Raw genomic sequence first — 26,276 nt, 5'->3', positions numbered from 1 at the left:
GGGAGTTAGGCTCCTAACTCCCATGGATTTCAGTGGGAGTTAAGTGCCTAAATACCTTTGAGGTTCTGGGCCAAAAAAACAAATTTAATTTGGTGACCCTTTTCAAACAGAATTTAAGCAAAGTGGGTCTCTGTTGGTCAGAGGTAGGACAGCCATGGGGAGTAAGAAAGCCCACTTACTTTTTCCCCCTCAGTAACAGATTAGATCTTGGATTTGAAATCGACTTTAGCCAGCACAATACCCAGCCTCTCCTTCTGTCCAAGTAAAAGCAACTGACACTGAGGGCCAACTGAGCCAGTGTTCAAATCACAGCATAGTGAGGTCACACTGCAGCACTTATGTCATTGTTGCCATGAACACGGGCGGGTAATAAAGGAAGGACCAAGGGTTGTTAACCATATAAGCGACATAAAGTATTATGGAGGAGCCTGGTGGCGACTCCAGTTAAGGTTAAGGTTTTGTCTAAAATGGGGCATAAATTCCTGCTTTTCCCTATGAGCAGGTGGTTAACCAGTATGGATTAACCTTTACTCTGACCTTTACTCAGTCAGGGAGTTAGGCACATAAATACCTGCAAAACTCTGGGCCCAACTGCCACTCAGAACTTCCCCTGAAGATGGTGGCCTCATTGGTTCTAACTGTTGACATTCCTATGCTGCTCATAGACATTGCGGATGCTCCATCCAGCTGGATGGTGTACACAATGATACCATCCAAGTAGAAGAAACATCTGCTTAAGTCATTAATCTCTGAGAGGCAGCAGGTCCCTGGGTCATCCCAAAAAGCTGAACTGAACTATAATGACGCAGCCCAATAGTGAAGGTTATCTTTAGGCAGAACTTCCGTAAGAGAACCTGGCAATATCCACTGGGCAAATCCAGAGTAATGGATTCCTGAGCACCCCCAAATTGGTCCAGAACATCATCAATCTGTAGGATTGGCGGTGTATGTTTTTTGTAACAGTATTTAGCTGTCTAACAACCCCACAAAAGCAGTGTACTTTATCTTCCCTTGTGACTAGAAAAACTGGTGATGTCCATGAGATGGCCAAATCACTCTCTTTTTGACCTGTAACAGGTTTTCTACTGTCTTGGCACAGCTGTGCAAGAGGGTCTCTGTTTATGGGGTGTACATCTCGATGTATCGATATAGTGCTGTCAAATGAGCCCATCCCAGCTTGGCGGTAAGTCCTATAATTAAGATGCCTTTGTAACTGGACAAAAGGATATTCACATCCTCCAAGGGCACTGTTGTATCAGTCACAGAAGATGAAATTGATACATTGGTGTTAGTGTGTAAGGAAGGTGTTTGGAGGAGGCCATGGGGAAGTAGCCCAGGGAGTTGTAGCTGTCATGCAGCTGTTACAGGAGGCACTATAGACAGCTGCAGTCCACAGGGCCCTGGGCTAGAACCTGGAGTAGAGGGCGGGCCTGGGTTCCCCCCAAACCTCCCAATTGATCTGGACTGTGGGTTCTTCCAGAGGGGAAGGTCTCTGGGCTGTTCCCCAACTCAATGGTGAATCTCTGAGGCAAGAAAATCTGCCAATAAGCGCAGGACCCACCAAGATAGAGGAGGAACTTTGTCACACCTGGTACATATCAATTTCTTTGTTAAATTGATGACTCATATAAGCTTGCAGCGTCCAGTGGGCATAATTGGAAATTGTAAGATAGAGGTTCCTAGGGTTGGGTCTGGGGCTGGAGATATTGGCTAGTGTCATTCGGTTGCACGATCCAAGCAGCAGCTTGCTAAAAGTGCTCACTCATGTAGTTGGGAGCAGGTTACATGCTAGATGTTGTGCCTGAACAGTCCAGGAGTGGGGGTTCTCACAGCAAAGCAGGGTAAGGCTGGTTCCCAGAGTTGAGGATTGGAGTGACCTAGCAAATCACCGGTCCAGATAACACCATGGGAACGTTACACATCCCATCACAGCTTCTATAAAAACAGATATCACATAGAACTAAATAAGATCATTATTACAAAAGACAGAGAGAAAACAACACAGGACCTCAAGCAAAGTTATTGCAATACTAGATTGTATCTTTGTATAATATTTATTATATAACAGATGCATGTGTGCTGTATGAGTGCCGCATACAAACATAAACAGCTCTATTCATCTTTGATATAACTGATAAGTTAATGGACTCAGTGTTAAGCATCTCTATATAGCTGGGTTTTCCTTGAAAATATAGCAGACCCTCCACACATCTCTGGAGATATATGGCAATACAGGCCGTATATCAGAGGGGCGATTCAGGAGGGAGCTTAGTAGTGAAAATCCTAGCTGGTCTTCAGGCCAATTGTTTGGTTTTAAATCTGATCTTTCATTTTCCACCAGAAGCTTCCAGCATCCGCTGTAAGGAAAGTTTGGTCTTAACTATGGTCTAATTGTATAACCCTCACTCACGCTGATTATCTAGCTAACTACTGGTTTTACACTACTGCCCATCACCATAGTATCTGAATAGCTTTCATGTAAAATCAATAGCAACTGCAGAGTCCCTAGAAGACATCATGGAGTCTCTGGATTGTACCTCACTACGCAGAGTCCCACTTGTTTCAACAAGACAACTTGTTTAGTACAAAAACAATGAGGAGTCTGATGGCACCTTAAAGACTAACAGATTTATTTGGGCATAAGCTTTTGTGGTTAAAAATAAAATAAATCTGTTAGTCTTTAAGATGCCACCGGACTCCTCATTGTTTTTGTGGATACAGACTAAAACGGCTACCCTCTGATACTTGTTTAGTACGACACTATCTCTGTGAGTAAGTGCGGCACAACTGGTCTCCTCCTCGCAGTTTTATTTGTCTTTGGCTGAGAGTGCAGATCTTAGCTAAGTGCAATTGTTTCATATTTTTAACTCCTTGCTCAGACCCATCCTCCCAGATCTCAGGTGGAGTCATGTTAATGGTCACGATTAATATTTCTCATCAGTCATGGCCCTTGCTTCTCATCCTTTTCCCTGCCACGCATTCTTGCTGTTTTTTTGAAGTCTCCCAGGCCGATGTCCATTATCCATGAGGTGCCTGCCCTCATGTTTCTTCATGTTGGCTGATACTTTGTCTTGGATGAACTGGTTATGATGCCAGCTTGTCTGGATGGCCCTTTAAATCAGCACTCCAACTCTAGAAAGTGCCAGACACACAGATGGTGGAACAATATTAATAATATCCATTTTTCCTTTGTTGCGATGAATTCATCCCAACATCCTGTCCTTTTGTTTATTTATATAGGTTGATCAAAGGCACTCAGACTTCTGAGAGTACAAAACTGAAACACATTAGCTAAAGTAGCAAATAACAAATTGATCCAATGTTCGTTAAAGGACTGATCTAAAAATCCAGTAAATGTCTCAATAAAATCTGCACTCACCATAAAGATCCTTTCCTCTGATCACCATCACTTCCAGCAAATAAGTCTGCAATTGAAAACAGATGGGGCTTGCAGTGTGCCTGGAAGGTCAACAAACTTGGGGTCTGTCAAACCCGCTGTGGGAGGATCAGCCTGTTCACCCAGCGGGGGGTGGTTCTTAGTGAGGCAGCCTATTCCAGTACACCAACCATAGGACTAGGAGCCACCATGGTCCATCTGCATGACCCAAGTGTTCCCCTACACATGGAGAACCCTCAAGTGGCTGGTTAAACCAGTTTACAGCTGCTGTGTGTGGCTGGAAAGGCACAACACTCAGGTATATGGGTATGTCTGACATGACATGTCTAGTAGCCCCCTCAATGTACCAGACAATGTACAAACACCTGCAAAAAAGGCATGCTCCTGCCTAGGAGATTATGACTCAGACCTTCAGATCAGTGCTGCTCCATTGAAGCTGAAGATGTGGCCCATTATTCTTATTTTATTTCTGTTTCATGTGTATTTTCCTTGTGTATCATTTTCTGCTCATATCAGGGCTTTCATCATCTCCTAGCCTCACAAAGAGCCCAATTATGCCACCTTCTACTACATCTGTCACATTCATTTACTACATTAAGTAGTAAATTACTCTGTAAGAGCCCTGGAGGGCCTGATTCAAAGCCCATTGAAGTAACTGGAAAGACTCCAAAATCATGTTGACTCTTCCCCAACAAATTATGTTCATCTGGGTGTCTGACAATTCTGTTCTTTACTAGAGTTTCAACCAGTTTGCCAAGTACTGAAGTCAGGCTTCCTGGCCTCTAATTGCCAGAATCACCTCTGAAGCCCTTTTTAAAAATTGGCGTCCATTAGCTATCCTCCAGGCATCTGGTACAGAAGCTGATTTAAATGCTAGGTTACAGACTACAGTTAGTAGTTCTGAAAATTCACATTTGAGTTCCTTCAGAACTCTTGGGTGAATACCATCTGGTCCTGGTGACTTATTACTGTTTAATTTATCAATTTGTTCCAAAACCTCCTCTAATGACACCTCAATCTGGGACAGTTCCTCAGATTTGTCACCTAAAAAGAATGGCTCAGGATTGGGAATCTCCCTCACATCCTCAGCCGTGAAGACCGATGCAAAGAATTCATTTAGTTTCTCCGCAATGGCCTTATCGTCCTTGAGTGCTCCTTTAGCACCTCGATCGTCCAGTGGCCCCACTGATTGTTTAGCAGGCTTCCTGCTTCTGATGTACTTAAAAAAAATTTTTTTTTTGCTATTACTTTATGAGTCTTTGTCTAGCTGTTCTTCAAATTCTTTTTTGGCTTCCTAATTATATTTTGACACTTCACTTGACAGAGTTTATGCGTCTTTCTATTTTTCTCACTAGGATTTAACTTCCACTTTTTAAAGGATGTCTTGTTGCCTCTCACTGCTTCTTTTACTTTGTTGTTTAGCCACGGTGGAACTTTTTTGGTTCTCTTAGTATGTTTTTTAATTTGGGGCATACATTTAAATTGAGCCTCTATTATGGTGTCTTTAAAATGTTTCCATGCAGATCGCAGTGATTTCACTTTTGGCCCTGCACCTTTTAATTTCTGTTTAATTAACTTCTTCATTTTTGTGTAGTGCCCTTTTCTGAAATTAAAGGCTACCGTGTTGGGATGCTGTGGTATTTTCCCCACCAAAGGGATGTTACATTTAATTATATTATGGTCACTATTACCAAGAGGTCCCAGCTATATTCACCTCTTGGACCAGGTCCTGTGCTCCACTTAGGACTAAATCAAGAATTGCCTCTCCTCTTCTGGGTGCCAGGACTAGCTGCTCCAAGAAGCAGTCATTTAAAGTGTCAAGAAACTTTCTCTCTGCATCCAGTCCTGAGGTGACATGTACCCAGTCAATATGGGATAGTTGAAATTTCCCATTATTATTGAGTTTTTTTATTTTTATAGCCTCTCTAATCTCCCTGAGCATTTCAGTCACGATCACCATCCTGGTCAGGTGGTCAGTAATATATCCCTACTGCTATATTCTTATTGTTAGAGCATGGAATTTCTATCCAAAAGAGATTCTATGGTACAGTTTGGTTCATTTTTTTTTTTTTACTTCATTTGACTATGCTTCCTTTCATATATAGTGCCACACCCTAACCAGCACGACCTGTTCTGTCCTTCTGACATATTTTGTATCCTGGCATTACTGTGTCCCATTGATTATCCTTATTCCACCAAGTTTCTGTGATGCCTGTTATATCACTAACCTCATGCACGAGGCACTCTAGTTCACCCATCTTATAATAATAATTAATAATTAATGGAGATATCCCATCTCCTAGAACTGGAAGGGACCTTGAAAGGTCATCGAGTCCAGCCCCCTGCCTTCACTAGCAGGACAAAGTACTGATTTTGCTGCAGATCCCTAAGTGGCCCCCTCAAGGAATGAACTCACAACGCTGGGTTTAGCAGGCCAATGCTCAAACCACTGAGCTATCCCTCCCCCCATTATTTAGACTTCTAGCATTTGTATATAAGGACTTTAAAAAAACTGTCATTTTTTAGCTGTCTGTCATTACATGATGTCATTGAATGGGACTCTTTTTCAATTGACTGTTTCTCATCAGATCCTACCTGTATTTTATCATCTTCCATCCTCTCCTCCTTACTAAGACATAGAGAATCTCCATTAATAGATCCTACCCTAAGGAATGTCTCTGTCCGAACCATGTGCTCCTCCACACCTGTCAGCTTTTCCCCAGCCCTTAAAATTAAAAAGGTCATAGAGCAGTTTTTAAACTAAGTGCCAGCAATCTGGTTTCATTTTGGTTTAGGTGGAACCCATCCTTCCTGTATTGGCTCCCCCTTTCCCAAAAGTTTCCCCAGTTCCTAATAAATCTAAACCTCTCCTCCCTATACCATCATCTCATCCACCCATTGAGACCCTGCAGTTCTGCCTGTCTAACTGGCCCTGCACATGGAACTGAAAGCATTTCAGAGAATGCTACCATGGAGGTCCTGGACTTCAATCTCTTACACTAGCAGCCTAAATTTGGCCTCCAGGACCTCTCTCCTATTCTTCCCTATGTCATTGGTACCTACATGTACCACGACCACCATCTCCTCCCCAGCACTACACATAAGTCTATCTAGATGTCTCGAGAGATCCGCAACCTTCGCATCAGGCAGGCAAGTCACCATGCGGTTCTCCCGGTCATCGCAAACCCAGCTATCTATGTTTCTAATGATCGAATCCTGCGTTACTATTACCGGTCTCTTCCTAATAACTGAAGTTCCCTTCCCTGGAGAGGTATCCTCAGTGCGAGAGGATATCACGACATCATCTGGAAGGAGGGATCGTTTCCCTCTGCTCCAGTTGAACGTTCTCCTTCCCTGAGACTTTCATCTTCCTCAACAGCACAGAGGCTGTCAGACCGGGGTGGGGAGGGACGGGACTGTTCTACTGTGTCCCGGAAAGTCTCATCTATGTACTTCTCTGTCTCCCTTAGTTCCTCCAGTTCAGCCACTCTGGTCTCCAAGGCCCGTACACGGTCTCTGAGGGCCAGGAGCTCCTTGCACCAAATGCACACATATGCCACCGGCCATAGGGCAGGTAATCATACATGCTGCATTGAGTGCAATAAACTGGATAGCCCCCACTCTGTTGCTGGACTTCTGCCTGCATTCTCTTTCTACTCCTGCAGCTTGTCTACAGTTTCCATGGGGGAAGACCAGCGTTTCTCAAATTGGGGATCCTGCCAAAAAGGGAGTTGCAGAGGGGTCACAAGGTTATTTTAGAGGGGTCGTGGTATTGCCACCCTTGCTTCTGCATTGCCTTTAGAGCTGGATGGATGGAGAGCGGCGGCTGTTGGCCAAGTGCCCAGCTCTGAAGGTCGTGCCTCTGACAGCAGCAGCACAGAAGTAAGGCTGGCAATACCATACCCTGCCACACTTTCTTCTGTGCTGCTGCTGGCAGCAGCTCTGCCTTCAGAGCTAGGCTCGTGGCCAGCAGCCGCTGCTCTCCAGCTGCCCAGCTCTGAAGGCAACGCCGCCGCCAGTAGCAGTGCAGAAATAAGAGTAGCAGTCCCACAGTCCCACTACAATAACCTTGCAAGCCCCCCGCCCCCCCCCAACAAATCCTTTTGGGGTCAGGACCTGTACAATTATAACCCCATGAAATTTCAGATGTAAATAGCTGAAATAATGAAATTTATGATTTTTAAAATCCTATGACCATGAAATTGACAATAATGGCCTGTGAATTTGGTAGGGCCCTACCCATATTAGACCTTGTCTTGGTCTCTAATAGAGATTGCTTTAAACCCTGAATCGTGAAGTTTGCTATCCCCTCCAAAAATTATTATTAATCAAGATAACTCTGGCTATTCTTGTTATCCATATAAATGTCCAATCCTTTTTTGAATCCTGTTAAGTTCTTGGCCTCAATGACTTCCTGTGCCAAGGAGTTCCAGAGTCTAATTACACAGTGTGTGCAAAAGTGTTTCCTTTTATCAGCTTTAGATTTCCCATCTTTTAATTTCGTTGAATGTCCCCTTGTCCTTGTGTTATGGAGATAGGGGAAAGGAGTTCCTGATCTACCTTCACTAGGCCATTCATTGTTTAATAGACTTTTATCATGCCCACTCATAGTAGTCTCCTTTTTAAGGTACCAAGCCCAGTGTTTTCAATCTGTCTTCATAGGAGAGTTTTTCCAGGCCCTTGGTCCTTCTCCTCACCTTCCTCTGACCCCCCTCTAATCTAGGGCACAATCTTGCACTAATCTGGTCAAGCCACATCACAACCAGAGCTGTCAAAGTGTTTCTAAATGCATGATGGAAATTATAATGATGAAAACTAAGCTTTCTATGCCTGTATGTAAGTGGTGTCTCCCCTGCCCTGCGGTGCGTAATATTGCCAGAAGCTTGTCCATGCAATAGCCTGCACTGGGAAACCAGTGACGCTGGAAATGCCTGACAGTGCATTCCTTCTGGCATCTAAAGCTGTCAAAGATACTTAGTGGAGCAGGCTTCCCCAGGGAGTCGATGCATGGAGTGGCTATGCTGAAGCTGAGTGTGCTTTCTCAGCGGCCTTTCTTGCCCCTCTTGACTTGGGCAGTGAGGGAAAGTATTTGGTTCCAAGCCATTACGCATTGCCACTATTCCAGCGGTGCAGCTCTGCCCCCTCATACACTCCTCTATGTGAATCTCTTACCACCTGGGTGGTTTCTTTTCTCCTTTACCTCATCTCCTCCAGCGACAAAAAGAGGAGCCTCGCTATGGAACCCAGAACACTTCCCATAAGTGGGGGATTGCGGGGAATCCCAGGAGGGAGTGGCTTCTGCCTCTCCACCCCATCTGATTGCCCTGGGAGAGGGGAAGACATTGGGCAACAATTCAGGTGAGGGAGGGTGTGAAGGTTATTGGTGATGACAAGGAGATGGGAGGGATTACGTGGCCAGATGGGTTTTAAGGAGGAATTTGCAGAAGGAAAGAGATTTCTAGTCCGATGAATCCAAGGAGACTGCTCTGTGCACAGGGGCAGTCTGACAAAAGGCACAGTGCAAAGAGTGAGGGGAAGAAGATAAACGGAGCAGGAAGGAAAAAGGTATTGTGTCACCTTTCCACATCATTGTGCCATGATCTATAACAACCAACTCTGAATCTCCACCTATGTCTATGCACCTCAGTCATATAACCTACATTACCCCTCCCCCTGCCATTCCACTCCTTGGCCTCTTCAGCAGAGACTGGGCCTCATGCTGAACTGTGTGGTATTTGTGATGTGGACAAAATGGCCATTAAGAACTACGTTGATAGTAAGAGTGTGACTCATTTGTGACCTAAACCAAGTCTTCTTTCAGGTCTCCAGAGGTGAAAGGCTAGCACACTAGCCTACTGCACTATTTAGCTCCCTGTAAATACTTCTAGTCCACGTATGCGGCCACTGATTAAAGCCTAGATTAAATACTCAGTCACACTAACCTATCAAATGCAATTTACTCTAATGGTTAGAGCACAGGATTAGGAGGCAGGGAGATCCTGAATCCTAACTTCCTTTAACCTGAGGAGTCAGGGTCACATTCTGTTGCTGGCAGGGTTGCAGGTCTCTACGCGAGAGCAGAATGTAACTCACGGTGTTAAGCAAAAAGCAAAAAACCCCAGTTCTCCTGAGACGTATTGGTATGAGCTGTCAGGAGACATCTTCTCTGGCAGGGTGATTACCAGTATCTAGAAAGCAGATGCGACTGACTCACAGGCCGGGAAATCATCCCAACCTTCCTTGCAATCTGGTGGCAGAATATTAACTGGTGGATTCAAACAGGACCTCATATATTCTGTGGATCTGTGTATTTAGGTCCCAATCCTGCTTTCAGCAAAGTCAGTAGGTATTTTGTCATTAGCTGCAGTATGGGGGCAGGATTAGTTCTTTGCTAGGCTGACATCAATAGCCCATCAGAATTAAGCTGCAGAATTCTAAAACTGTTTCCTAATCCCTCTGCCCATTACTATAGAGTCCTTCACATTTCTTAGAATATCAGGGTTGGAAGGGACCTCAGGAGGTCATCTAGTCCAACTCCCTGCTCAAAGCAGGTCCAACCCCAACTAAATCATCCCAGCCAGGGCTTTGTCAAGCCTGACCTTAAAAACCTCTAAGGAAGGAGAATTCCACCACCTCCCTAAGTAACCCATTCCAGTGCTTCACCACCCTCCTAGTGAAAAAGTTTCTCTTAATATCTAACCTAAACCTCCCCCACTGCAATTTGAAACCATTACTCCTTGTTCTGTCATCTGCTACCACGAGAACAGTCTAGATCCATCCTCTTTGGAACCCCCCTTCAGGTAGTTGAAAGCAGCTATCAAATCCCCCCTCATTCTTCTCTTCCGCAGACTAAACAATCCCAGTTCCCTCAGCCGCTCCTCCTAAGTCATGTGCTCCAGACCCCTAATCATTTTTGTTGCTCTCCACTGGACTCTTTCCAATTTTTCCACATCCTTCTTGTAGTGTGGGGCCCAAAACTGGACACAGTACTCCAGATGAGGCCTCACCAATGTCGAATAGAGGGGAATGATTACATCCCTCGATCTGCTGGCAATGCCCCTACTTATACAGCCCAAAATGCCGTTAGCCTTCTTGGGAACAAGGGCACACTGTCGACTCATATCTAGCTTCTTGTCCACTGTAACCCCTAGGTCCTTTTCTGCAGAACTGCTGCCTAGTCATTCAGTCCCTAGTGCCTAGTCTGTAGCAGTGCATGGGATTCTTCTGTCCTAAGTGCAGGACTCTGCACTGGTCCTTGTTGAACCTAATCAGGTTTCTTTTGGCCCGATCCTCTAATTTGTCTAGGTCCCTCTGTATCCTATCCCTACCCTCCAGCTTATCTATCACTCCTCCCAGTTTAGTGTCGTCTGCAAACTTACTGAGAGTGCAATCCATACCATCCTCCAGATCATTAATGAAGATATTGAACAAAACCGGCCCCAGGACCGACCCTTGGGGCACTCCGCTTGATACTGGCTGCCAACTAGACATGGAGCTATTGATCACTACCCGTTGAGTCCAACTATCTAGCCAGCTTTCTATCCACCTTATAGTCCATTCATCCAGCCCATACTTCTTTAACTTGCCGGCAAGAATACTGTGGGAGACCCTATCAAAAGCTTTGCTAAAGTCAAGGAACACCACATCCACTGCTTTCCCCTCCTGGGCACCGCTGTCCCCTGTATGTATTAAGCCCCCAGCTCACCGGGTCCCAGAGCGCCAGCTGCCGCTCGCTCATGCGGCAGAAGCCTGTGGTGAAGATCTTGCCATCAGCCAGGAAGATGGCACGCATGGGCCGCGCTCCCTCGTGCGCGCGCTCCTTCTCCTGGAGGGAGGGGGACAGCAGGGTGAGGGACGGACTGACACACTCCCCCCTACCCCCAAACCAACTGTTGCATGGCAAGAAGGGACCTGGGGCCACCCCCCCCGGAACTTCAGCTCCACTGGGGTAAAGGAGTCAGGTTCACCCCCACCACCAGGGGGCAGTGACAAACTTACGCCCCATTGATGGGAGCAGCTGGTGCCTTTAAATACTCCCCGCTCCCCAGATCAGGCTTCTAACACCTCTGGGCCCCACACTCAGTCAGGGGACAGAATGGGTCTGCAGAGCACAGGAGGGGAGGGGAACCACCAGGCAATGCTGCCAGGGCGGGGGAGAACCCGGGGCCATCATGTAGGAGCTGGGGGTCCGGGGTCCAGGGTGGATCTGTCCCACCATCTGCAGCCCACACCGGGGAGCCCCAGAGGGGTCCGTACCGCCACGACCACCCCTCGGCGGGGATCCACGATGCGCACGCTCTTGTCCTTGCAGGCGGAGCAGAAGAGGCTCCCGTTGTGGCTCCAGCTGACGTCGTAGATGAGGTCGGGGTGCATGCTGTCCACGCGGTACAGCTCCTCGGCCGTGCCCACGTTCCACACGATCACCACGTTATCACAGCCTGGGGGGACCGGTCCATCACACCCCGATCCCCAGAGACAGCCCCTCCTCTCCCCCCCAGCTCCTCAGCCGTGCCCACGTTCCTCACAATCACCACGTTATCACAGCCTGGGGAGGGGGACCGGTCCATTACACCCCGACCCCCAGAGACAGCTTCCCTCATCCCTCCTCCCCCCCAGCTCCTCAGCCGTGCCCAAGTTCCACACAATCACCACGTTATCACAGCCTGGGGGGACTGGTCCATCAAACCCTGATCCCCAGAGACAGCTCCCCCCTTCCCCCAGCTCCTCAGCCATGCCCATGTTCCACACGACCACCAAATTACCACAGCCTCGGGGGGGCGGGAACTGTTCCCCACCCCCACCGTCCCCACTCCAGAGAGCATAAGAATGGCCACTGGGTCAGACCAATGGTCCATCTAGCCCTGCCTCTTCCTTTTGTTTGTGATGCACCCTCCAGGCCTTTGCTGGTTCATTGAGACAAAGCACAGATGATCTGACCCCAGATCAGATTGGAAGCTTCATTCAGAAACCAAGTGACATCAGTCCTCTCTGCAGCATGCTAGTCATTTGGCTGAGATGCGATTACAGTCTGGGTTTAAGGTTGCACTGGGTTTCTGGAAACACATTACTGTTAGAGAGACAAAGAAAGGAACTGTGTTACCACAGTATCATTACCGTGTAAACTGAGAGGCACAGAATGAGCACGGGGCACGCAGGTTAAATAAATAATGATGAGACAAAAGGAGCACTGCAGAACAAGGGCATGGGTATGTACAGTACTGCTGACTCTGCTGGCATGTAATCTCTCAAGAGACCCACTGTGCTTATCTTGCATGATCTTGATTGCTAAGAAAACCTGAAGATGGGAAGGGAAGTAAATGGAAACATTATGGGAGACCAATACTGAATAGGATTTAAAGAATCTGGAATAAACAATATACAGAGGGATTATAATGAAAACACTGGCCAGAATAAAAAAAAAAGTACCTAGTAAATTCAGGACCAGATTTTCAGCTGTAAATGTAAATCAGAGCAGCTTAATTAAAGTCAACGGTGCTATCCCAATTTACCCCAGATGATGTAGGGACCCAGCCCATAATAATGATTTCCTGGATTTCACTAACTGATTTTGCATGTACAACTGAATTTTGACTAACGACCGCATCACTGTGTTGTTAATATGTATTACACTTATCGAAAAGTAAAATACATTTTAAAAACTTAAAAAATGATGCATCACTATTCAGAATGGTTAGTTATATGATACTGCTACCTTTTGGCCTAATTGTAGTCCCACTGAAGTCATGATAAAATTCCCATTGACTGAGGAACAGCAGTAAGCGCTTGTTCACTAGATCATATACTTGCAAATCCTGAAGTTTATTATTTTAAATGATATGTTAGCTTTCATGTTTCAAAGATATTATTTTCTCTGCATTTTAAAACAAAACTTTTTTTGGCCTAAACGATGGTCACCTACCTCTTTGCAGCTGTCATTACACTACACACCATGGCCACTCCTAGCTTCATGACAACAAGGCCAGACCTCACATCCTCCTATTGCGAAAATGCAAGCCACTTGCCACCAAGTGGAAGGAGAAGCTTTAGAGGTGCTGAACATCCATACAAGGCTCCTTTCAGCCGGCCAGTCTCTCTTTTCATCGGAGTAGCTAGCAATAGGGTGCCTGGTACCAGAGTGATCCAAACCCACAGAAAGCAAGACGTCACACACACTCTTTTTACAGTGGCTTTGCTCCTTGGCAATTCCTGGTGAATGAGAGTTGGCAGCTGTATATTCTGCTCTGGGACAGACAGTCAATTAACCTTTACTTTCCCAACTACCCAGGCAGGCTGTATATACCTTTTCACACCAATTAGTCTCTTCATGTTTGTCTCTAGGGATGTTGCTTCCTTGGCCTTTCTCAGTTAATTGTCCCATTGGACAATGGACTTTACTGTTACATTTTCCCCTCATAGCTTGATTCAGCTCTACAAGTTTATCGTATTGCCAATCTCCAACATTCAGAACCATGTGTCTGACTTGCTGGGAGGCGGCTGAGAACAGTCTGTTTGGATCACAGAGCTGTTCTAGGGATTTGCAAGTAGAACAGATGACAGTGTAACTGGCAATAAATGCTCATTTTCCGTAGCTAGCAACTGGCTCCTAAGTGTTCTGAGCCAACATAAAAGGAAGGAATGATGAAGCAACTGGAGAGGATTTTCTTTGTTCATAGATGTGGCTTTTCCGGACATAAGAATGACCTACTGGGTCACACCCATGGTCCTGTATCCTGTCTTCCAACAGTTGCTGGTGCCAGATGGTCCAAAAGTAATGAACAGAACAGGGCAATTTATCAAGTGATCCAACCCATTGTCCAGTCCCAGCTTCTGACAGTTGAAGGTTTAGGAACACCCACAGCGTGGGGTTACATCCCTGACTATTTTGGCTAATAGCCATTGAAGGCTCTATTCTCCAGAAATTTATCGAATTCTTTTTTGAACCTGATCCACTATTCACTATTCTAATGGCTTTCACAACATCCCCTGATGAGTTCCACATTTGGACTGTGCATTGTATGAAGTACTTCCTTATGTTAGTTTTAAACCTGCTGCCTATTAACTTCATTGGCTGACCCCTGGTTCTTGTGTTATGCCAAGGGGTAAATAACTTTCCTATTCACTTTCTCAACACCATTTGTGATTTCCTAGACCTCTATTATATCCCCCCCCAGACACACACCTCGATACCCAGGCTCAGGGCACCTGCTGGGCAGGCATGCTTGTGAGAAGAACAACTATGCTTTACTTACGGCAAACCCTTCTGCTTTCCTTCTTAAGTGGGATGGGCTCTTGGAATCCTGCCTGCCAAGCGCTGAGCCCACTCAGCTGCTCTGTGACCTGCACTTCCTGTCCTAAACTCTTGGCTAGTGCTCAGCAGCTGCTCCCTGCCCCAGAGGTGGCTGCACATCATTGCTGGTGTCTGCACTTGATTTAGTTGGGATTGGTCGTACTCTGAGCAGGGGGTTGGACCTCCTGAGGTCCCTTCCAACCCTGATAGTCTATGATTCACTAGGCCCCATCCTGCTGCCATCAAGGTGGGGTTTCCCATTGGCGTCACTGGGAGCCGGAGAGGGCCATGGCTGCGTGAGATCGTCTCTGACCAAGAGGGGAACACTTGGTGGACACCCACAGTGGGTCAGCCCTAGCCGCCTAAACACTGGCGGCGTCCAACTCTGAGGGAGAGAGCAGGGACTGCCGGGAACTGGAGTCCCTTACTCTCCCGATTCTCCTCCCACATCTCGACCCACGAAGGGAGGGAGAACTACGTTTCCCGTGAGGCACCGCGAGAGGAGCAGTACAGGGATGGGCACGCAGCAGCGCCGTCCGGAGTTGGAGGCGGGCGGGGCGCGGGGCCAGGAGCGCGCGTGCCGGGATGGTGCCGCTGGCTCTGGGTGGGCGTGGCCTGGAACGCAGCTGCGGCGACTGTTGGGGGCGGGGGCGGGGCCGGCGAAGGGGCGGGGCTCCGGCTGGTGGTGGTAGTGCTCGGCTCGCGGAGCGCGCAGCGGAGGGACCGTTACCCTGAGGCGACGCAGCCTGGCGGCGGGAGGGCGCGTGAGGGCCGCGGACTGCACTGGGTGGGGTCTGTCCCCGCGCCCGCACAACCCCCCCGCTCCGCAGTGCCCGCCGCGTGAGCCTGGCTCGCGCCGGGGTCCGGGTCCCTGTCCCTGCGCCATCGCCGCCTCGTCCCCGGCTGAGGCCCCGAGCAGCGCCCCCCCTTCCCGGCGATGCCCTTGGCCGGGCTGGGCGCCGGCAGGTGATTCCCCAGCGTCCGCCGCTCGTGCGATCCGCCGCCATGGGGGACGGGGATGTCAACTCCAACCTGCTCTTCGCCCGCAGCCCCGGGGACGCGCAGCTGGACAGGGCGGTCGGGCAGCGGCTCAGCTGGGACAAGGTGGGTACCCGATGGGCGGGGGCGTCTGCGTGCGTGTGCCCTGCCCGGGAGCGGCCGGGGCTGAGCCGTGGTGTGTGCGTGTCTGGGGGGGGGGTCCGCCGGGGGTGTGTGCGTGTCTGGGGGGGGGGTCCGCCGGGGGTGTGTGCGTGTCTGGGGGGGGAGGGTCCGCCGGGGGTGTGTGCGTGTCTGGGGGGGGAGGGTCCGCCGGGGGTGTGTGCGTGTCTGGGGGGGGGGGTCCGCCGGGGGTGTGTGCGTGTCTGGGGGGGCGGGGGGGTCCGCCGGGGGTGTGTGCGTGTCTCGGAGGGGGGGGCGCGTGGCTGGGGGCTGCCGGGTGCGCGGGGCTGGGAGCTGGGGGGTGGGGGCTTCATGCCAGAAGGCAGCACTAGATCCTCTCGTCTGACCCCCTGTAAATCAAAAGCCACAGATTCCCGCCACTCCCCCCCCTCCCCCTTAGCCCTGCACTAAACCCAGCCACCGGGAATTAGACCCGAGTATGACCGCCCGCAGGGGGTAGACTTATTATGCGCTAGACGCAGCGTGTCTGCCTTTTGGAGTGACTGGATTGCGCAAAAGGGCATCATGCCGTGTTCTCAGATCACTGGTTATCACATCATTGGCCGATAGCTCTCCGATGGAAGGATCCATTCCCCCACCCTTTGCAGCTTTTATCCCACTAAGGTGCACTTTGCTGTTCCTTAAAAAAGTGTATTTTAGTCACCACTGGATCCTGCTGTCTTGAGACATTTAAAAAAACAAACATGACCACTCGGTGTGGGTGTCTTTGTTCCTCTGAGGACACATTAATTTGGCATTAGTTGGCTTTGCCCTTGGTAATGTGTTTATCCTCCTCATCTCTCTTGTTTTTTGCCAATAAGTGTCAGATCTGGTCTGGTGACATCTCATTCCAGTTCTCCTTCTCCCTGGCCCAGTAACTGATGCTCCTTTTATGAGGTTGTCCGACTGCTCAGGTGGTGATGAGCTGAGCTCTCATGCAACAAGGGAGAAGGGTGAGAGCAGTCATTTGAAAAATATATGGGGGGAGGAATGTGGCATATGAACATCCTGGAATCACAGATGGGAGTAAACACTATGTTCTGTTGTAATCTGTTTAGCACATAATGCAGCCTATAAGAAGATATTAAGGGGGATGTTGATGATTGGCAATAAATGCATTGATTGGCAGATAAATTACTGAAAGCATTGCTTTATGTGGCGAAGCGAACACTTCAATGGTTTCTCTTTTCAGATAAATCCCAGAGAGAATTAATCTGGTCCTAATGTAGAAGGACAACATAAGAAACTCTTTGTGGTGATTTGACAGGTTCTGAGGGGGGCATTCAATATGAAAAAGGCAAAAAATTTAAATGGGCAAACATATTTTTAATGCAATGTGTAACTAACCTAAAGTAATACGCTGCCGTAGAATATAGTGTTGTAAATACTAAAAAGGATTAGGCATCTATATAAATAGGGATAGCATTTACACTTACTGTCTAGCCTAAAAAAAATAAAGGCTATAATACTTCATGGCACAAGCTCACCACCAGCTGGAGTCAATGAGCCGGAGTATCCAATGGTATTACATAATTAGATGCATTATGGTGTTGGAATGCTTTCATCTGAAGCATTGAGTATTGGCTGTTGTCCCTGCTAACAGACTAGATGGCTTATTAATTTGTTTTGATATGAGAGTTCCATTGTTAGGCTTGATTCTGCAAAGACCTGTCTCCTGCTGAAGCCAAAATTGCATATATGTGATAAGCTTTTGTAGGATTTGGCTCGTTTTAGGATATCAAAGCTCTTATAAATGTCATTGATTGTAAGAACTCTTTGTAAAGAGAATATTTTGGCTAGTACTGAATGTAGTCACCTGAAACCTAGCAACTGCTTAATAGCACATGCACAGCTGCTTGGGACAAGAAGTGAAGAATACCTTGTATTGACATTAAAGGAGTTTAAAAACAATATACTGGTAATTATCCATGTTCCTAAAGTATATTTACACTGAATTATGTGAGGCCATTGTAACTTTTTTTATTTGTCTTGACTTTCTGAATCTAGAAAACTAACATGTAAACATAGGCTTATGTCATTCTTTCAACATTAAACATGGAGATTGGAGTTGTAGCATGCTATTTTAAAAATAGAATGAGGCACCAAAAGGGCTGCACAACTATTCCAGTTTTCAGAAAACATTAAAATTTAATTCTAGAATGTAGTCAGGATCCAATATTGTGGATTATCTGGCTAATAATTTTTCTTGTAGAGATTCATCAATGCTAAACCAAATGGGACCATTGTGATCATCTAATCTGACCTCCTGTATAACAGAGGGCATAGAACTTCCACAAAGTAATTCCTAGGTACATTGTCAGGTTGAAAATTGTTTGCTTTTTAAAAAGCTTCCTGACCTGTGTTACTAAATACCTAAGATTAATAATGAATTTTTAAAACATCTAATTTATGAAGTTTACACTTTTAATTGTAGACAGTGGGAATAAAGTGTCAAAATCGCTTGGTTTTACACTTGCTTTTAGGTCAGTTTCACTTTGTGCTAGTGCCTGATTTCCAGAATTCTCATGCAACTGCAGCCCAAAGTGCAACATCTTAAAATCCAAACACCAGACCTTATTCAATAAACATCTCATTGAATGAATGTATTTGAACAAAGCATGAAGGTAAAATGTGCAGGATTTTTGGTTCTTGTCTCCTGAAATGATGCTAGATAGAAGAACATTAAAAACAGGTTTTTTAAATACTAAATTTTAATGGGAAAATATTTTGATAAGATTTTTTGCTATTGCAGCTATGTAGTATGATATCCTTATCAAAAACGAATATAGTGAATTAGATTTTTTTAAATTAGAATCTTATATATATATATATATATATATATATATATATATATATATATATATATATATATATATATATATATATATATATATATATATATATATAGTCTCTCTCTTGTTTTTGCTTTTAAACTCCTTAATTATGATAGCTTTCCTTTGGCCAAATGCCAAAGCAAAACATGCGTTGCACATACATGATTAATTTACTTCTGCGAAGCTTTCATCCCATAGCATTGTCATTGTAAACAGATACTTGCTGTCTCCATTTTAAAACCAGTTTTTGGAGCCTAATTAATACACAACCCTCAGCCTTTTGGACTGTTATCATTTTAAGTTTTTAATGTACCTGCAACTGCCTGTGGCTAACAAACATCCACTTTAGCCATTAATCTGCAGTGCCCAAGAGGAACAACAGGAAACCATTTGACTCCAGGCTAAATAGCACTAGCTTGCTAATATTGACTTTTCCTTTTTTTTCCTCTCAGATTAAGAGTTGTTGTTCTTTGGAAAGCATCCTACATCACACGTAGGCGTTTGTACAAAGGAAACTCACTAATCTAAATTCTGTTTCCATCATGGTTTTCCATTTGTTTCTTTTGCTCATTTACTTTTTCCTCAGTTTCCTCTCTTTTTGTCAGGTTTTTTTGTTGATCCCGTCTCATATTTCTATTGCTGAGAAATTAGCTCTTTCAGGTTTACAAGGTACAACAGCATCCTGTTCTTCCCCCCCCCCCCCCCCGTCTTCACTCCTCCTCATCTGTAGGCCACATACTTGACTAAATGAAACACTAGCCTATTCTGCTATGAGCATTTCCCCCCCCCCTCCTTGGTCCCATTTTTCATGTCTGAATTCTTTTTATTTTCTCTTTGCTCTCCCAAGATTGAGTTTGGGCATGTACAGACTTCTCAAAAAAGGGTCCCAGGATAGGGTTTTTTTGAGCAGAACATCTCCCACATGGAGCTCACTGTAGGGTCCCAACCTCAGTTGGGAGTAGGTGGGCTGCGTGTTTTCATTAACTGACTTTATATAGTGTTGGAATATGCTTCTCGAGTGGTAAGAAAACAATATTCTTTCACTGAAGATCTGATATAATCCTCTTATAAGGCCCCTGTCACCATAGTGTCTGAGAACCTGTTGTGGAAAGCAATGCTCCAGCCGGGGAGTGGGGTTGGGTGCTTGTCCCGCTCCGTGCGGCTCCCGGAAGCAGCAGCATGTCCCCCCCCATCTCCTATGCGTAGGGGCAGCCAGGGTGCTCTGCACACTGCCCCCACAGCTCCCACTGGCCAGCAACCACAGCCAGTGGGAGCTGCAGGGGCATCGCCTGCGGACAGGGCAGCGCGCAGAGCTGCCTGGCTGTGCCTCCGCATAGGAGCCAGAGGGAGGACATGCCACTGCTTCCGGGAGCTGCTTGAGGTAAGCGCCGCCCAGAGCCTGCACCCCTCATCTCCTCCTGTGCCCCAACCCCCTACCCCAGCCCTGATCCCTCTCCCACCCTCCAAATTCCTCAGTTCCAATCCTCCTGCACCCTCATCCCCAGCCCCACCCCAGAACCCGCACCCCCAGCCGAAGCCCTCACCCCTTCCTTCACCCCAACCCCTAATTTTGTGCGCATTCGTGGCCTGCCATACGATTTCCATACCCAGATGTGGCCCTCGGGCCAAAAAAATTGCCCACCCCTGCTCTAATGGATGTCTGATTACTTGAGCATGCTCAGTGGAGTAGTCTTAACTTTATCAGTGTTGGCTATATGTGATATTAAGTTCTGGGGGTGGGTAAATGGAGAGTCTCCATAATGGGACTATGGATGTCATTCTGTGCCTGAGAAGAGGGATTATTATACTGGTGTCAAGCAGCACAAACTGCAAAGCTGTTATCTGAACAGCAAGTGGCGAAAACTTGCTTGACTTGTGGAACTGCAGTAATTCTGGATGTGCAGACCCCTGTGAGCAGTCCCATTGATTTCAGTGGGGGCTCTGCCAGCATAGTGGTGCACTTGCACTGAGCTTATCGCAGAATCGGGCCTTGGTTGGTGGCTATGATCCTTGATGTGGACTGGTAGTGGTGGCTGTGTATACACGGAAGATTATGACAGATGAGCTGTTTCACTTTGTAAAGATGCTGCAGTGCAACTGTACTGTAGTTTTCTTATTTTTGTTGTTATAAAGTTGCATTTAAAGATAAAACTAAAATAGGGGCATTGATGAAATTGTCTTCTAAAGGCTGACAGTGTAACTAATAGAAGCTCTTTCTCCTTACAAAACCTTTAAAGCACGCTTCTCCAAGCAACAATGACAAATTGAGCACAACTAATTGTCAGAAACCAAAGAGAAGAAATATTCTGAAATCACTCCATATGCATTTCAGTGGCCAAAGAAGATTATTATAAAGCTGAAGGACAAAAATCCTAGCCATAACTCGCTGCAGGTGTATTTTGGGGATAGCAAAAGCATCTCAAAGTGCAAAGAAGGCCATAGGGAATTAGCAGCTCAATTAAGAGGCTGAAAGGTAAGGCAATACTTTGATATTAGTTTCTTAAAACTAAACCTAAAGATGTACTGGCAACGAAATCTTCAAAAAATTAAACCCGCTACACTATTAGTATTTGTTAGTGAAGAATCTTGGTGCTATTTAAGCCAGACTTGCGGAGAGGCTTGAAAAATGCATTACTATGGTCTATTGCACACTGGAGTGTACAAGTCAACAGATGTCTGCCATGTCAACTTAGGCAAACATGTTGATGCTTTGAATTATTTCTGAGGTAAAAAGGACAAATGTTAAATGATATGTAACAGAGTCATAAGGATCCCTGGTTAAAAGAACTGCTGTTCTGTGTAGATTCAGGTGATGTAGTGAACTAAAATTGATGTTGAGAACTAAATAGCACTTCATCTCTGAGGACATCTTGTAACAGAAATAGAACAGGTCTACAAAGATCTTGTGTACAAGGAGAAACTAAAAAGAGTAGAAGAATTAATTTAGCTTAAACAGAATAAGGAAGAGATGGAGGTATCAAGCTGACTAGAGTAATTTGAAGTAAATGTAGGAGTTGAGATACTGTTTAGTTTTGATAGACTTAAACCGTGTATTATTTCTAACAGGTGAAAATACTAGAAAAAGCTAAAAAAATTAAATATCTTATTTGCTTTTTAAGTCTTTATGCAACTTCCTTTTTCATTTCCTTCAGCTCTTTCAGTGAAATCAATTTCCCTTTCATTGTTAATTTCACTTCAAGGTTCTCAAGACAGCAATGTTTAGGTTTTGCTGAGATCCTAAGAATCCCTCTGGTAAAGGATTCATTGTTCTGTAACAGTACCTTCTGGCACATCTGACAAACTCACTACACCCGACATATTGCTCTCATAGTATTTATCCAAAGAAGGTAAAGTGTGAGGCATCTAATAAAAATTTGTCATACTGATTTTTTTCTACAATAGAATTTAAAAATCCAGAGTGTGGTGTAAGTGGTACTATCAGGGTGATAATGCTTTAAACTATATGTTAGAGATTAATTAGTTGTGTCACAGAAAATTCTAAATTCCCTGTCGCGCAGGAACATTTACAAAATACTTTCCATACCAGTCATATTGGATTTTTAGGGGCTGATCCTGCTTCCATTTGAAAACATTAATAAAACATCCATTGACCTGCAATAATTGCAGGAATTGGCTCTACCCTCGTAGCAGGAATTGTAAGTTTTGTATAGGCTGGTGGCCATGGATTTACGTACTCTGAAATTCTGTGGCTGTGCAATTTATTGTAGAGTTGTGTTCTAGAATGAGTCTTTCTTTATTTATTTAAAAAACAAAAAGCTTCTAGTCGTTTATGGATGGGAAGAAAACATAAATGCGAACAGTGTATGTAATGCAGTGTTGGCAGAAAGATAGGAACAATAGTTCTGAGGTGTGAACTGTCCTATTATCTCAATTAGTGTTTGTTTTGAAACCTAATTATGGCAGTTAAAAATGCAACTTTCACTGCTGATCATGTTGCTAATCATCTTCTCAGGTGCCAAAAGTCCCAACTGTCTTCTCTGCTTCCAAAACCTTCAGATTTCCCCTGATTTTTATACTTCATCGATTTGTCTTCAGCAGGGCCGGCTCCAGGCACCAGCTTCTCAAGCAGGTGCTTGGGGCAGCTGCTCCTGAGAGGGGCAGCATGTCCAGGTATTCGGCGGCAATTCGGCGGACGGTCCCTCACTCCCGCTGGGAGCAAAGGACCTCCCGCCGAATTGCCGCCGCAGATCGCGATCACGGCTTTTTTTTTTTTGGGGGTGTTTTGGCTGCGTGGGGCAGCCAAAACCCTGGAGCTGGCCCTGGTCTTCAGTACAAATTGTGCAGCACATTGAAAATTAAAAAATGGAGTAACAGAAAACTGAATTCAACTGAGGGTATATTCTGATTGTACTATTCAATTTGATATTCAGTAAAATCTTAATTTGTTACTCTAGTTGAAGATGTCACAGAATTTCCAACCGTGGAATGTCTCAGGGTTCTGTGGTTTTGCCATGGAATATGTGACTGCTTGTGTGTGTGTGGGGGGGTTTCATAAGTGGGCATTTAAACCTGATACGTGTGTGAGGAGGGAGAAGGGATCTATATGTCTACTGTCAATTGTAGAGTCACACTTCCAAATTAGTTCCACAATACCTACAATGTAAGCAAAAGTAATTTTGTATTGAAGAATGAAAACAGTAAGTCTGCTCCTCCTGATCATTAGTCTTGGAATAGGGCTTCAGAAAGTCAGTCGAGAGCAGTATACTGTCTGCAAATGTTCTAACTTCCCTGGACAAACTCTGGATGTGTAGGGGGTACAGAGGATTTAATATCTTCCTACATAGAGAACACTTCCAGGTAATGCACATCTTTTTGTAATACCTTCTTCAAATCCAGGGACAAGGTTGTATCCTGTCACTGATCCTCCTGTCCCATGTTTGATTTTTTTTTTTCCCATTTCATGTGCTAACTCATTCCCCTGCGCTCTTCTGTTTACATCAGACCTGAAATTAATCATGGTCTGTTGAGAAGAAACTTCTGCCGCCTTCTTCACACTGTCAAATAGCAAATTTGGTGCAGATGCAAAATGCTTCTTTTTCCAGAGTTGACGCTGGAAGATTTTTCTCAGCATCCATAGCCGAGTCCACGTGAAATGAGCTATTAAAAACACTATTGCTTAGTCAGTGAGGTGGAGTAAAAGGCCAGAATCTTCAATTTGCAAACCTCGGGGAGAGAATCTGATGAAATTTGCAAAGGATCCTGATGTCAGTAGACCTGAAAATTGTTTTGGAAGGGGTAAAACTTTGTAGAGTCTAACAATGGTTGAATTATTGGCTTTGCTTTTACTCTCGGAATCCCTGCTCTTGTAACGACTATTTTGTCTTTAATATGAAATCTTTGTCAGTGTCTGATAAGACCAGTAACGTCATTTGAACTAGAAAGTGCCATGCAAACTGAATTGAATGTTAAATTCAATTAAAATTAGGTTTAGTTAAAATGGGTTTAAGACACCTTATCTGGTTTGTCCAATTAAACGCTCAAATCTGGTTTAAAAAACAATTTGAGATGAGAGCCTTCTTGGGGGGGAGAGGGGGGAGGGAAAAAAGTTCAGCTAGTTCAGTGCAGCAGTGAAAGCAGACGATTACAGGACAGAGGCATTGGCATATAAGTCGATGTAAATATGTTGGCAGGAACAATATTCAAACTTGGTGTTGCTTAGAGAGGAAATCATCTTTATTGGCTCCTGTGGTGCTGTGTGGTGTTAGATAAATGTATTGCATTTTGCTGTAGTTTTGTTGGTTCAAGACTAACAGTTCCCAGTAGCTTTTATGTTACTATTGATTATATCTGCCTAACAATTCAGTCTTATTCCTCTTCTCTTCCAAATGGGATTTCCCTTCAGTTTCCAAAGAATATTCTTAAAATATTTTTTTATTTAGTTTTCTGAGATCTTGTTTGGAGGGCTTACTGAGAATACCTACCTACAAGGTGAAAATGGCAGGAATTTTTATGACTAGTTTGTGCTTTTATAGATAAATATTGTTGGATTGATATACCTCATAGTAGGTTTTGAAACAAATCTTAACAGTAGGGTTAAAATAACTATGTAATAGAATGCTAGGTGGCTTCTCCATTAGTCCAAACCTTTAGTCTAACTGCAGACCTGGACAGAAAGAATTACTTATCAGAGGGAATGGAGCACAAAACCCATTGGGAAGGGAACACTTGATCCCGTGCAGGGATTTGATCTCTGCTGACCAGGCAGGGTGTGGGAGTGCTGAGGGCAGCATGCTCATTTGCTTTGTAGGGGTGTCATATTTCACTGCCTTTGAACAAGACCCCTTATCCCCAACAATGTTTAGACAACTGACTGAACAGCACAAACTCTTCAAATAGCTGAATCCAAGTCCTTAGCAGAAGGAAGGTTGCTCTGTTGGGGCCTTTAAGGATGCTAGAGCGTCCTGGAGCATCTGTTTTATAAAACAAGGAAAATTTAAAAATCATTGAGGAGCAACTGCTATTTTATATCAAAACAACCTAGGTTTTTTCACCTTAAAGGGTTTCAGTAAAGCCTCCTGTCATAGTAATTCTGGCAGCTGTCAAGATGAGGCATGTCAGTCTACAGCTGTATTTGATTTATTTTAACTATTCTCTTCTGACCCTTTTATTTTAATTGAATTTGGTCTGAATTCATGCCTGTGTCTGTTTCTATAATGCTTGTTTTCTGTAGCCTGAAGAGCATGATTCTAAGTAGCAACATCCTCTATGCTTTTGGTTAGTTCAGTAAAAGCTATTCTCTAACTTAAAATAAATAAACTTAATAAAGGTGGTTATAGAAAAAGGTCTGTTGTACAAAGGGTTTGGCTCTCATCCAAGCATCTCTCAGCTGTGTGTCTAGTCTGAGTTAAGGTTTATTTGTACCCCAGAAATATAATGGAATGCTACATAGTTTTACTAATCCCCTACATCTTTCCTGAGCCCTATATTCATTTTCAGCCAGTGCTAAAGTTACTCTCAGTGGGAAGCGTAATGGTGCAGTGATGCTGGAAGCTTTCCTGCACAATACAGTGTCTTTGAAATAGGGTGTGTCAGTTTTTTCCTTTACTTCATGCACTCATGGTCTGCGGTGTTAAATCCATGCCACACAAATCTTAATTTTCAATGAGTATGCTGATTGCTGGTTCCTGTTTGTCTTATGGATCTAAGAACTGAACCTTTATAAGTGAGCCACTGCACACCTGAAAAACTGAGCACAGTAGAATTTATTTAATACACATCTCTTTAAAAAAACAACAAAAACCTGGTGGTCTAACTCCACTTCTCAGTGAAGCTATAATAACACAAGCTGTAGTGAGGGATTAATAATGTAAGACTCTGCTCTTACAAAATACATTTGTATGTATATTTTTTGAACATCGTGTACAGTACAGTATTGAGTGTTGAGATGGTGCCATACTGGTGTGACCGTACTGAATGAACGGTGAGAACATGGCTTGACATGACTGAACTGTGAAAGAGGATTCTGGGAGAAGAATCCTTTCCTTAGCATCAGGCAGATGCTAGAAGTGAAACTGACTGGCTCCATGCTGCGTGTATGATGAATACTGATCTTTGCGTCAGCAAATATGTCCGCTTGAAA

The 26,276-nt window shown here is 45.0% G+C and overlaps 2 protein-coding genes across 12 annotated transcripts in view; one reads left to right on the top strand and one right to left on the bottom strand.

The window, feature by feature from the left end:
- The window catches only part of LOC135975968 (glucose 1,6-bisphosphate synthase-like), a 316,498-nt gene that overhangs the window by 236,965 nt on the left and 53,257 nt on the right, over nt 1-26,276 (top strand). The window contains exon 1 of one of the 11 annotated variants that reach the window (XM_065570139.1): nt 15,321-15,788. The exons of 3 other annotated variants lie outside the window; for them this stretch is intronic. Coding sequence is in view for 3 of the 8 variants with exons in the window: in XM_065570143.1 (XP_065426215.1) it covers nt 15,690-15,788 (99 nt within the window). In the remaining 5 variants the exon portion in view is untranslated. Of the gene's footprint in view, nt 1-15,320; nt 15,789-16,282; nt 16,796-18,749; nt 21,150-26,276 lie in introns of those variants that run through there. 7 more of the 11 variants (XM_065570143.1, XM_065570144.1, XR_010593190.1 and 4 more) reach the window with 7 other exon arrangements.
- LOC135975975 (coronin-1B-like) lies at nt 855-11,871 on the bottom strand. Its single transcript, XM_065570167.1, has 4 exons — nt 11,654-11,871; nt 11,103-11,222; nt 3,380-3,425; nt 855-3,132 (listed from the first exon to the last, which is right to left on the bottom strand). The coding sequence occupies exons 1-4, from the start codon at nt 11,768-11,770 to the stop codon at nt 3,119-3,121; spliced, it is 297 nt and encodes a 98-aa protein (XP_065426239.1). The 5' UTR covers nt 11,771-11,871; the 3' UTR covers nt 855-3,118.

This window comes from Chrysemys picta, chromosome 16, assembly GCF_011386835.1.
Source record: "Chrysemys picta bellii isolate R12L10 chromosome 16, ASM1138683v2, whole genome shotgun sequence".
NCBI classification, from domain to species: Eukaryota; Metazoa; Chordata; order Testudines; family Emydidae; genus Chrysemys; species Chrysemys picta.
This window is presented reverse-complemented; position numbering and strand designations above follow the sequence as displayed.

Excerpts from the sequence above, each read along its gene's own strand:
- LOC135975975 (XM_065570167.1), bottom strand. The coding sequence starts at position 11,770 with ATGCACCCCGACCTCATCTACGACGTCAGCTGGAGCCACAACGGGAGC. Across the intron at positions 11,223-11,653 it reads GCCGAGGGGTGGTCGTGGCG|GAGAAGGAGCGCGCGCACGA; the intron begins GTACGGACCCCT and ends CCCTCCCTCCAG. Across the intron at positions 3,426-11,102 it reads AGCTGGCGCTCTGGGACCCG|ACTTATTTGCTGGAAGTGAT; the intron begins GTGAGCTGGGGG and ends TTTCAATTGCAG.